The sequence below is a fragment of the Salmo trutta genome, chromosome 30 (assembly GCF_901001165.1).
Source record: "Salmo trutta chromosome 30, fSalTru1.1, whole genome shotgun sequence".
Taxonomy (NCBI): domain Eukaryota; kingdom Metazoa; phylum Chordata; class Actinopteri; order Salmoniformes; family Salmonidae; genus Salmo; species Salmo trutta.
The window spans coordinates 11,049,809-11,063,470 of record NC_042986.1 but is presented as its reverse complement, the minus strand read 5'-3'; the positions used below and the strand labels follow the sequence as shown (position 1 = coordinate 11,063,470).

At 41.2% G+C, this 13,662-nt stretch overlaps 1 protein-coding gene across 1 annotated transcript in view; it reads right to left on the bottom strand.

The window, feature by feature from the left end:
• Positions 1 to 7,682: 7,682 nt before the first annotated feature.
• tshz2 (teashirt zinc finger homeobox 2) overlaps positions 7,683 to 13,662 on the bottom strand; it is a 51,029-nt gene continuing 45,049 nt past the window's right edge. The window contains exon 2 of the mRNA XM_029722701.1: positions 7,683 to 11,453. Within this exon, the coding sequence (XP_029578561.1) occupies positions 8,389 to 11,453 (3,065 nt within the window). The 3' untranslated portion in view covers positions 7,683 to 8,388. The remainder of the gene's footprint in view (positions 11,454 to 13,662) is intronic.

The following is a 13,662-nucleotide window of genomic DNA, read 5'->3' as shown; positions in this document are numbered from 1 at the left end:
TTACTGTCAGGAATGTCTCGACAAAGGAGATCACCCTTAAACGAGGTACGCCTATTGCTCATCTGTTTCCTGTAGATGTTGCTCCGGGTGTCCCATTGAAAAGTAAGCAGGATTCATCTGAGAGACTGACGTCTTCTTCATTCAACTTTGGAGATTCTTCAGTGCCTGAAGGATGGAAGAAGAGGTTATGTGGAAAGATGATGGAACGGAAAGAAGTGTTCTCAACACATGAGTTTGATGTGGGTTGTTCAAAGAGTACTCACCACACCATCAGAGTTACTGAAGACAAACCGTTTAGGGAGAGATCTCGCCGCTTGGCCCCAGCTGACGTTGAAGATGTGAGGAAGCACCTTAATAACTTGAAAAGTTCTGGGATCATATCTGAGTCGAGAAGCCCCTATGCGTCTCCTATTGTGGTGGTGAGGAAAAAAAATGGCACCATACGTATGTGTGTTGATTATAGGACTCTCAACAAGCGCACTGTTCCAGATCAGTACACAGTCCCACGTGTGGAGGACGCTCTGACATGTTTGAGTGGAAGCAAATGGTTCAGTGTGTTAGATCTCAGAAGTGGATACTATCAGATTCCGATGGGCGATACAGATAAAGAGAAGACTGCATTTATCTGTCCAGTTGGATTTTACCAATTTGAGAGGATGCCACAGGGTGTGTCCGGAGCACCTGCAACATTTCAACGTGTCATGGAAAAGACAGTTGGAGACATGAACCTACTCGAAGTTCTTGTGTACCTCGATGACTTAATCGTGTTTGGAAGGACGCTAGAGGAACACGAGCAGAGGTTACTGAAGGTGTTAGACCGCTTGAAAAGTGAAGGTCTAAAACTGTCCCTTGACAAGTGTCAGTTTTGCCGCACATCTGTCAACTATGTTGGACATATCATATCCCAGAATGGAGTGGCTACAGACCCCTCAAAGATTGAAGCTGTCACCACGTGGCCAAAGCCTGAAACTGTGACTGCTCTGCGTTCTTTCCTAGGATTCTGTGGATATTACAGAAGATTTGTGAAAGACTATTCTAAAGTCAGTTACCCCCTGAATCAGCTCTTATGTGGATATCTTCCCTCTGCCAAGAAAGGAAGAAAGTCTAAGGAGGAGAAAGCCTACCTTAACCCCTCAGAACCATTTGGATCAAGGTGGGATGCGAAGTGTGAATTAGCATTCGAGACACTGAAGGAAAGCCTCACAAAAGCTCCTGTGTTGGGTTTTGCTGATCCTCAGTTACCATACGTTCTCCATGTAGATGCTAGCCGCGAAGGGTTAGGAGGAGTACTGTACCAAGATCAAGGTGAGGGTCCGCGTCCCGTGGCATTTGTGAGTCGAAGCCTAACCGCTTCTGAACGGAACTACCCAGCTCACAAGTTAGAGTTTCTTGCGTTGAAGTGGGCCGTGGTTGACAAACTACACGATTACCTGTATGGGGCCAAGTTTGAGGTTAGAACAGACAACAACCCATTGACATATGTCCTCACGTCCGCAAAATTGGATGCCACTGGTCATCGTTGGCTAGCTGCGTTGTCTACCTATGACTTTAGTCTCAAGTACAGGCCCGGCAGGCAGAACATAGATGCCGATGCTTTATCTCGCCGCTCTCATCAGCAATCTGCAGTGGAACAAGATTGGAGAGACATTCCTGCATCTGGTGTCCGAGCCATGTGCCAGATGTCTAATGTTGTTAGAGTAACTCCTGGATTATCTAGTAGAGTGATTGATCAGTTGGGAGCCTCTATGCATGCTCTGCCTCAAGCATACTGTAACCTGAGCATGTTGAAGTCTCAAATGCCCAGATTGAGCACTGTGGAACTTTCTGCATCGCAACAAGAAGACCCTTGTTTGGGAGAGATGTGGGTTGCTCTTAATAAACATGATGTTACCAGGGTGACAAAGACCAAACATCCATTAATCTCTTTGCTCCTGAGAGAGTGGGAGAAGCTAAAGATGGAAGATGGAGTTATGTACAGGATCACGCATCCGCCAAACGAAACTCGTCGTGCTCAGTTACTACTTCCAGAGAAGTTCAGAACTATTGTTCTCAAGTCGCTGCATGATGACTCAGGTCATTTAGGATTTGACAAGACTTATGGACTTGTCAGAGACCGGTTCTACTGGCCACGCATGAAGATGGAAGTAGAGGACTACTGTAAATCCTGTGCTCGCTGTGTACAGAGGAAAACACTTCCAAAGATTGTTGCTCCACTTGGTCATATGCAAAGTGAGGGACCTATGGACCTTGTGTGTATGGATTTCCTGTCCATTGAGCCTGACTCAAGTAACATAGAGAATGTCCTGGTCATTACGGATCATTACACGAGATACGCTCAAGCTTTTCCTACGAAGGATCAGAAAGCATCCACTGTCGCCAAAGTATTGTGGGAAAGGTTCTTCATCCATTATGGTCTTCCGAAGAGGATGCATAGCGATCAAGGTAGAGATTTTGAAAGTCGACTCATCCGTGAGCTACTGAATATGCTTGGAGTGGAGAAGTCAAGGACAACACCATATCACCCTCAAGGAGATCCACAACCCGAGAGATTCAACCGAACCTTGTTGAACATGCTTGGAACTCTTGATCCTACTCAAAAGAAAAAATGGAGTCAGTATGTTGGTCATCTAGTGCACTCGTATAACTGTACTCGGAATGAAGCGACTGGCTACTCGCCCTATTTTCTGATGTTTGGACGTGAAGCTAGATTGCCCGTTGATATCTGTTTTGGAGTCTCGAGTGATAGCTCATCAGAGAGAACATACCTCAAGTATGTATCTGATATGAAGAAACAGTTACAAGCTGCTTACAAAGTTGCTGAGAGCACTGCTGGAAAGCAAAACCATGAAAACAAACAGCGATATGATAAGAAGATTCGCTACACGCAACTTATGCCTGGAGACAGAGTTCTTATACGGAATCTAGGACTGCATGGAAAACATAAGCTGGCAGATCGCTGGGTTTCTACGCCATATGTGGTGGAGAGTCAGATGTCAAACGTACCTGTGTTTCGTTTGAAGCCTGAAAGTGGAGATGGACCCAATAAGATTCTTCATCGGAATCACCTGCTACCACTGGGGCAGAAAGTGCGCCTAGAACCTGTGGTTAACATAGAACTAACTCCTAGTAGAAGGACCCTGCAAAGAAGGAGGACGAGAAAGGGAAATGAAAAGTTGCCTGGGAAATGTACTCCTCAGAATAATGAGAAAGTTGAAGAGGTTAAGAATCCAAAAGATGAGAAGGATTTTGACTCAGAAGATGAGGACATCGGAGTATGGTATGACGTGCCTAATACAAATTGTATGAGCCGAGAAGTGGAAGAGATGTCGGAACCGTTTAGCTTGGACCTAGACATAGTCTGGAATCAAATGACAGGGGAATCTGAAAGAACAGAACAAGTTGGAGAAGCAATAGAGTCCAGTCAAGAAGCTAAGGTCGCAACTGGAGTTGAAGCAGATGATAATGAGACATCTAATTCAATGGAGGAGATTCAAGAAGAGGAACAAGAAGTTCAAGGAGAAGTGGAAATTTCAGAGGAAATAGGACCAGGGATACGAAGATCTCAGAGAATAAAGAAAGCTCCTGTACTACTTACCTATGATAAACCTGGAGTTTCAAGTCTAGCCCCAGTTGTCAGATATTGTTCCACACTATACAAGTGGATTGGATAAGGGAAATACAAATGTATCTCCTTTTCAATTATCTAACAAGATTTGTCTCAGTTGTAGGTTGTAGACAGTTAAGAGTTGACACGGTTACTTATTACTTTTCAACTGTGTGTTTACAAGTCATGAGGACATGCCTAATTTTGGTGGGGGGAGAGTGTAATACCCTTGTTTGAACCAGGTATTGAGTTTATTTGTTATAATTAATTGGTTATATATTTAAAAGATAATTGAATTACTCCTAACCTGTAATGTTGTTAATGCATTATGCTTTTGAAGAAATATTTATTTAATGTATAAGTGAATAGTTTGTTTTACTTTGAATTGTAAGTTTTGACCAATAAGGTTGCTCGTTAAGTTGTGGCCAATGGGATTTGACCTGGTTAACGAGAGGCCTGGGTAAAAAAAAAAGAGAGGAAAAAGACGTTGATGGAAAAGGATGGACGTTTTTACCTTAGGACGGTTGGTAAATTAATGATAAAAGAAGACGACAGAACTAGAACAAAACCCATACCTACTAGGATATGAAGGGAAATACATGTTTTATTTTATAAAAGAGTTGTTATAATTTTGTTAAAACTCAGTAAAGACTGAAGCTACCGTCTCGTCGTGGAGGTATTTGTCAGCATTGAGGTTAGCCTAGCATCGTGTGACACTGGGAGATAATTGCTTGGGAAGCTTAACGAGTTCGTGTTCCCATGGGATATCGGTTACGGCTAAGGAGTACGGTCTGCATGGGTAGCTGTGCTTGCCTTGGACTTTGTGAGGAAACCTACATGGAATTGCCACACTTCGCTCAGGGAATATCTACCAAGCAGTGAGTAACCACCACGTGAGGTGCTTCAAGATATTTTTGGGTGTCATCATTTTTTGAGCTCCAACGCGCGCCAACGGTTTATTTAAGCGAACTTGAAATAATTTGGACTCATTGGGGTTTATTATTTTCTATTTCTTTTGTTGTGTCTGAAAATTTATTTGTGTTTGACAATGTTCTAATACACATATGGAACGTTATGTATATTGAGTTGGTGGAGTCATTGATTGTCTCAATTTAATTTAATGCATGGGATGGTCTATCCTGATTCAATAACAAAAACCTATAATCATTTATTCTGAAGTTAATACCCTATTGTCATAACCCTAGATAGTTTACAATAGGAATTCTTATTGGAGATGTCCTTCTCACCTAACATCCTATGCTGCTGAGATACTCTGCATAAGTTAATATTGTGAGAGTCATATTCGAGCCTGGTGAGAGGGTTACACATGCATGTGCTATAATCGATAAATGACCAGGAGTTGATATTCATGATGCACGATGAATATGCAGTATCATGCGGCTTAATTGATTGATCAAATGTTTTGCAGTATATTAATCAAGTGTTTCACGTGATTAGCAAATTTGTAACAACACAACAATCTAACAGAAAAGACATGACAGATAGGCCTACCCAAAGGTGGTGGAATGGAGATTGCTATTCATTTAGACCACATCTTCAATCCAGTCATAGCTCATGTAATAAGGCATGTACAAGAGAACTGACAATTGAGGCCTGGAAGTAATGACTCACTTGGCACACACTGGTGGAATCAACATTGTTTCCATGTCATTTCAATGAAATTACGTTGAACCAACGTGGAATAGACATTGCATTGACATCTGTGCCCAGTGGGGAGGTGTGATGGTGAGATCCAGGATGTCTTAAAAAGGACATCACAAATCATAAGGATTTCAGGGAAGAAGAAATTAAACTCAAGGGCTCGGTTTCTGTCCCTTTTCGCTAGCACTGTTAGACTAACAGGTAATTTTTTAAAATAGTAATTCATTAAACAAATTAGATTAACATATTATGATGTTGTGTAATGAGCTTTTCACCCCTCTTTTCCTCTGTGAATCACAGATAATGCAGAAAACACATCCTTGTCTAAGCCACAGAAGGAAACAAAGTCAGGCAGATAGTAAATGTTTTGTGTGTATCCAAGCAGGCAAATTCCAGTGCACATTTGTCCCATTACAGCACATCAACATCAGAAGGAAGCATGCCAATGTAAGCAAGGAGCGTACACTTATCATTATTTGATAACATGTTTAATGACAGATTGACAAAGGATTTGCAAATGCGAGCTGGCATCAATTTTGCTAAGTTTGGTTTTCACAGCCGCCTCTGCAATGCAAGCATACTTATGTGCATAATTTGATTTTTCTACTAAGCTATTAGTACGGTTTTTAAAAAGAATCCCCAAGCCCTGGCCTGTGTGAAGAGTGTAAGCTGTTCTGATGTTTCGTATCCATCAGACTATGAATAATCAGAATCATGACATTTATAGACCTTAAGATGGTTTAAATGTTTCAAAAACAATTTTACAGCTAGACGTACCGCATAATGGTATAGGCAGGCTGTTACTTTTGATTGTCTGAAAAACATTGGGTAAGAATCATTTCTTTAACACGATATGACTAAGACAGAGAATTACACATACTAATATTTTGCTAAAATGTATTTAATGTACTTTTCCTTCATTCAAGTTTCCTGGATGAGAGGGAACGTGATGACACATAATACAATCTAACATCGATAGAACACCACAACCGCTGGATGTACAGTACTGTGTAAACCACTGTCTCTGCTAACCATGTATAGAGCCCCACAGTGGAGGTGTCATAATACCCATAAAACCTTGTGATCAATCAGGGAAATGGTTCCAATCGTTTTTCCACCATTCATTTTTCCCATAGGGGATTTTACCCTGGCGTGACCTTTTGATAACCATGTAAATCTCTCTAGGATAAGGTGACTTTTATCAATATATTCGCCTGTAAGGTGTAAGGAAGTGTATAATTAGGGTGTCCCATATTATATCAACTGTAATTAAAATGAAAACATCTCAAATGAAAAAAAACATGGATTGTTTGGCAACTCCACTGACTTGCTTACTTGATATGAGTCTGCTTTTTTTTGGTGTGATGAAATGGCATTTGAACCTTGTGGAATATTTTTTTAGCTCATGGTCACATGTACTTATCTTTTACTTATAGACTATATCTTCTCTGTACAGTAGCAATACACAGCCAATGTGACACTGACTTATTAAACCAAATTCAGGTAAGAAACAATCCTGCTGATTGCATTGATGACAGCATTTTATTTTTGCTAAGCCTAATGTGGATCACTTGCTGATAGAGCAAAACATTTCTATATGCTTCGAATAATATTGTTTCCCCACATGCAATATTGCAGTGAATTTCTATAGACATTTCAAAAAGGATAAAACAACTCAAGCTAAATTGTGTAATTCTGAATGATTACAGCTGCAGCAGTACTGAGGCATATCTCCTTTTTAATAAGCCAATTCAATCTCACGTTTGATTTCCATTAATAAACACAAAAGATCTGACTATTGCAATCAGTGTTTCACTATGTTCCACCCATACCTTAGCCTCAATTTAAAATAAGTTGCTACTCTACAACATAATGGCTCGACAGACGAATCAAGGGATCCATTGGTGGGGCGAGGCATTAAATCATTTATAGCTTTAATCTGTTCACTGAGGTGTGTGGTCTATGAGAGTAATTATACATGCAAGGAGAAATTATATCTGAATATATTTAACTGCATTAGGAGTCATCTGATGAACAATTGAGATTGCCTGCTCATTTCCAACAATAGAGGGCAAGTTGGTGTCACAGTATTCAAATCACCATAGCGCCCATGTGCTCTTTCTCCATTTGCCATCAAATGTCAGTCGCCTGGTTATAAAACCTATTTGATGGGTGGTGAAAGGTGGTGGTAATTGATGGACTTGATTGCGTGAAAAAAAATGGATTCATTGTGTAAAATGTCTATGAATTTAGCAGGCAATTATTTGTATAGCTGTGAAATAAGAGAGCAAAAGGAAATGTTTAATTGCTATGAAGAACACGGTCACTCCCAACCACACATTGGTCTATGCATATATTGTTAATCTATTTCAGGAGACATACAGGAGACTCGTGCAAACTTAAAATGAACACAGGCTGGTAGCAAATGTTAAGTCTTTATTTCAATTGGTAAAAAAAAAGGTGCAGGTATCATTTGTCTCACTGTCATCCTTTTAACATGAAACACTAATCATTTTTTTGTCTTAATTTTTTTGGTGGCTTTTACATGTGAGACATCCTTGTTTCCAACCTGTCTAAATGTGTTGGGTTCATGTACAGAATCTGAGTCTAAACTGGTTATTTAACATTTATTAAAGTGCTTTTCTGTTCTATCATTGCAACACAAAACATTTTTACATAGCAATATACTGTACAGTTCAGTAAATGTGTTAACATGTGTCTGGCTACCTGTTTAAAAAACGGCATATTTATGCAGGTATCATTGGAGTTAAAAATTACAATTTACCCATTACTTTGTCTTTGAAATAATACAACTGAAACTTGACATATCATACAAATAAATAGTAGTCATAGCCATAGCTATTGCATGCAAACATCAGCAATTATGTTTCAAGCATTAATACATTTCATTACTGGTGATGCATTTGAGCAGGGTGCAAAGGTATAAGTTGGTGTATTATTTAACATTTTAGGGTTTAGTCTAGCCAGTGTGTCCATGTCATCTTCAATTAAATGTTTTCAATCATTATGCATACTACACAATGCTACTGGAAATATGGTTGAAATATCTGACCCGTGTTTTAAAAATCAATAACAAAACATTTAGCAAAGATGAACAACTCCTACTCTTTGTCCATTTCCACATATTGTGAATGGTTCTCAGGGGATTTGCTGTGAGTTTTACTCAAGTGGAGTTTAACCGCATGGTTACTAGCAAATGTCCTACAGCACAGCTTACATTTGAACTTAGCGTCAACGTCCTCCTCAGTGACTAGCGTCTCTGTTGCCCGGAAACTGAGAGCCTTAGACAGTTCTGGCTTCTCTACCTTCGTCTGATGTTCGATAGGCAGTTTGCACATATCTTTGATTTGGAACCCTAGGTGTGATTCCAGGTGGGAGATGAAGGCTGGTGGTGTCCTGAACTGGGAAGCACAGTCATTGCAGTAGAAGATCGGATGGCCAGTGTCCATGCTCTTCAGAAACTTGGTTCCCCCTGTTTTCCTAAGTTGGTATTTCACATTGGCCAACCAATGGCTGATGGTTGTCATGGACAGTCCAGTAAACTTGGAAATGTGCATTCGTTCCTGAGGACCAAGATCTGAGAGTAAGTACTTGCCCTCAGAAGTCAGAAAGAGGCTGGAGGCGAACTGGGCTTGGAGGATGAGTAGATGCCGAGGGTTCCAGTTCGACTGCCTTCCCTTACGCTTGTGAACCGAGTATACCTCAGCCGACACATCCTCAAAGCGTCTCACGTCTGTTTCCAGTTTAATGGTGGGTATCCTCGATGGCATGGATGATTTTGGTGTGGTGGCTTTAGGAAGAACCTTGACCATGTCAGCAATGTCAGACAGAGCGTGTTTCTGTGGCATTGGGGCAGATGGCCGTAGATGTGAGGAACTTGGCTTGTTAGGTTTATATTTTGTCAGGTCTATTGGCTGATCATTGCTAGTAAACAGAAAGGCATTGCTAACTCTGTTCCTAGCAGGGGTAGTATGCACCACTGCTGGTTTCTCCATACTCCGGTTGAGTTCAGCGAAAATAGATTGAGAGCAAGCAGATAGTTGACTGTTTTCAGATCTTGAATTGGTGGGCTTATTTGCTTTACCCAAATGATTGTTCAGAACTGACTGCAGTGCACTTAGAGGGTTTATGCCCAGTATTTCTGGGGTGTCATTGACAAGCTCTGAAGTAGCGCTTCGTCCATTGCTGGCAGGAGGGCTTGGTGTCTTGCCTCTGTCTGAGAAATCTGGGCTCAACTTCCCTTTGATCGCATCACTCCCTTCATTCAGACAGTCTGCTTTGAGCTTTGAAGAGGTAGAGAAATTGTCCTGACAATCGCTGTCATCATTCTCCACCAGATCAAACGTAATATTCTGACTTTCTTTACCATCGCTAATGTCAACCTTTTCTTTTTTGATGTCCGCATTTTGATGCTGTTGCTGTCCCTTCTGAGTTTCAACTCCCCCAGCACCCTGAAGAAACTTCCCCTTTGGGGCAATCGATCTGAGCTTGTGGTTGAATGTCTGCTTTAGCTGAATAGGGGGAGACGCTGAGAGGGGATTGCTGCTCTTGATGATCCCAGAGAGTTGATAGGCAGCATGGATACTGGGGTAGGCACTCCAACTGGGGGTCCCAGTCTGAGCCTTGTTGATTGCAGAGGCCACTGTGTTGGCTAAAGACTTGAGGATATCCCCTCCTCCACCTGATGATCCCTGCTGCTCCAGATCCTCCTCGCGGAGATATGGATATTTAAATGCCCCTTCCCCTGCCTTTTGATCCTTACTCTCAGCCTTGTCATCCTTCACTTGACTTTCTTCAATTTTGTCCAATGTGCCTTCCCTCTGGCTATCTTTCTCACTGTCCCCTGGGGAAGCAGTTATTGGAGACACTTTATCACCTTCAGTTTCATTAGCAAGAGGCTCAGCTAATACCTGCATCTTCTCTATAGCCAAGGGATCCAGAGCTAACTGTTTCCCCTTCTTAGAGGCTGAGTTTGTAACTTTTATGAAATGTCCAGTGACCATCATATGAGTGGTGAGCTGTTGCAGGGTATCATGTGAGCTCCCACACTCCATGCATTTCAGAATCTGAGACTTGCATGTCTCAAACTGCCAAGTGTAGCTAGCCCCATTCTGATAACCATAACGATTACTGTTAGCATTTGAAATAGCCGCGGACCGTTGGGCCTCGCTGTAACCAGCTAACCCTGTGGTAGAATCAGGAGAACAAGGTCTATTGGCTTCGTAGGCCCGTTTCTTTGCTGGTGGCAGTAATTTGGGTGAGAGTACTGGGATTGGTTCTTTCAAAGGCACTTTTTGGTAATGCTTTGTTTTTATCATATGGACACTCAAGTCCTGGAGGGATTCAAAAGAATGGCCACAGAACATACATTTCAGAACTTTCTGTGCATCGTCTTTCCCTTCCATGTCTTGCAAATTTCTTTTTCTTGATTTGGAGGACGTGGAGGCATTGCTCGGTTTGCCGTGGTTGTTGTCCTGGTAATGTCCGCTCTTGTTCATGTGCACTGTTAAATCCACAATAGAGTCGTAGGCAGCACTGCAGTCCTTACACTTGAACCGACTTGCTCCTGTGAACACCGTCCCACCTGCTTTGCTGCTCTGTCTGTAGAGGTGGACCGAGCTGAAGAGGTTGGGTTTGGACACAGGCCTTGGGGATTGCGTTTGCTGGAAGGTTTTGGAGAGTGCATCCTGGTGCCAGTCAAATTCACTCTTGGTGCTCCCATTGGTGCTGTCACAGTTGGCTTTGCTAGGTGTTTTGCCAATTTTCAAGTCCATCCCAATCCCTGTCCAGTAGGAATCTGAGAGAAAGTTAGCATACGCAGCCCTCATTCTCTCCAGACTGCTGTGCATGTCATCCTTGTGTTTTGAACCGCTGCTCTCCTCGACTTTCTGACTTTCAGGTGGTGAGGCCATTTTGAAGTCTGAGAGCGAGAGTCTATCGCTGGTGTCGCTAAGGCGCGACTCCAACTCGGCCTCTTGATTGGAAAGGACACTGACGGGGGAATTCTGGTAGCTGTAGCTGTTACTGCTTTTGTTGTCCATCTCTTTGTCCTCTGAGGCCTTGGGACTCGTCTTCTCAGAACCCTCCTCTTCAGTTGGAGTGTCATTCTCTCCGTCATCCTCAGGGATGGTCTCTTGCATGATGCCATCTTCATCAGGCTCATATACTAACAGAGAGGGAGAGAGAAGAGATTCAATTGAATGACCATTTCTCATTACTCTGTACAAGTCTGCTAATAATAGTAAGAAATCGCCATTGGGAGAAGGAAATGATTTGCCTTGCAAACATTACAGGGCATTTGAAATAGTTCCAATGTAAAACATGCAAGATATTTTTGAAAAACTGGAAAATCCACAATGCTGCACAATGCAGGCCAGAGCTACTTGAGAGGATCAACGATATGGACGGACATAATGCCTGTACTAACAAACTGCTGGTGGTCAAACAGCTCCTTGTGATTCACGGCGGGCCATTGACTTAGTGCTGTGTCAAAGGTTTCCCTGCCTCATGTTGAGATGTTTACAACAATCGTTTGACCAATGACTGACAAAATGCAATTGATTTCTCCTGGGGTTTTACTAAGTGTTTTTGCAAATGGCCTATTCCAAAGTGATGAGTGTCTCCAAACTGCAATGAAAAAATGTAAGCTTTCTTTCTTGGATAATATTTTGTCATGCGTGGATCTACCAGATTGTGTTGCAGCAAATTACACAGACATAGATATTCTAATATCCCACAAGTGTTCTATTAATAAATTAAAAGCCTGAGCCTTGCAAGATGAGAGGGGTTTACTTCAATTTCATTTTTTTTCTTCTGAAATATATAATTTCTCCATTTAAGTGGTCACAGAGTGTCTGTAACAAAGTATTTTATCTGTGTTGACAGACAAATGTAAACGCTATATGCTAAATAAAACCTAAATATGGCTAATTATTAACAAATTATATTGTTAATCACAGCAAAGAAACAGTAATATGTCAGAAAATAGATTTACTTAGTATAACTAGATCATTATCTAAAATACAGAGTGATTACTGGCAACCTGTCACTTCGTTATATTGCCCTTGACAGTCTCATAAACAGCAATTATCTATTTCATTATTCACCTGTTCGTTCACACTAATAGGGCACAAATGCTATTACATCAATTAACTGATAATTAAACAACAGTATTTTTAAATCAGTAACCATCATCTAATTTGTATTACTTGTGATACAGCATATTAGGCTATTTTGATGAGGCTGGTGGATATGTTAGTCAAAAGGTAATATCAGCAAAACTATAATCAAAACAATACAATCAAAATATTCTCTGTTGATTAAGTTGCCTCTTAAACGTTGCCAATCCACAATATGGATACACAAAACCCATCAACAGCGGTCACAACACTTTCGAAGAGATATCTTACAGTATATGCAGTTTGTCAGCTTTGTCACATATACTGAACAAAAATATAAACACAACATGTAAAGTGTTGGTCCCATGTTTCATGAGGTGAAATAAAAGATCCCAGAAATGTTCCATACGCACACAAAAAAATGTGTTTATATCCCTGTTAGTGAGCATTTCTCCTTTGCCAAGATAATCTAACCACCTGTCAGATGTGGCATATCAAGAAGCTGAATAAACCACATGATCATTACACAGGTGCACCTTGTGCTGGGGACAATAAAAGGCCACTCTAAAATGTATTTTATTTATTTTATTTAACCTTTATTTAACCAGGTAGGCAAGTTGAGAACAAGTTCTCATTTACAATTGCGACCTGGCCAAGATAAAGCAAGCAGTTTGACACATACAACAACACAGAGTTACATATGGAGTAAAACAAGCATACAGTCAATAATATAGTAGAAAAATATGTCTATATACAAAGTGAGCAAATGAGGTGAGATAAGGGAGGTAAAGGCAAAAAAGGTCATGGTGACGAAGTAAATACAATATAACAAGTAAAACACTGGAATGGTAGATTTGCAGTGGAAGAAAGTGCAAAGTAGAAATATAAATAATGGGGTGCAAAGGAGCAAAATAAATAAATAAATACAGTAGGGGAAGGGGTAGTTGTTTGGGCTAAATTATAGATGGGCTATGTATAGGTGCAGTAATCTGTGAGCTGCTCTGACAACTGGTGCTTAAAGCTAGTGAGGGAGATAAGTGTTTCCAGTTTTAGAGATTTTTGGAGTTCGTTCCAGTCATTGGCAGCAGAGAACTGGAAGGAGAGGCGGCCGAAGGAGGAATTGGCTTTGGGGGTGACCAGAGAGATATACCTGCTGGAGCGCGTGCTACAGGTGGGTGCTGCTGTGGTGACCAGCGAGCTGAGATAAGGGGGAACTTTACCTAGCAGGGTCTTGTAGATGACCTGGAGCCAGTGGGT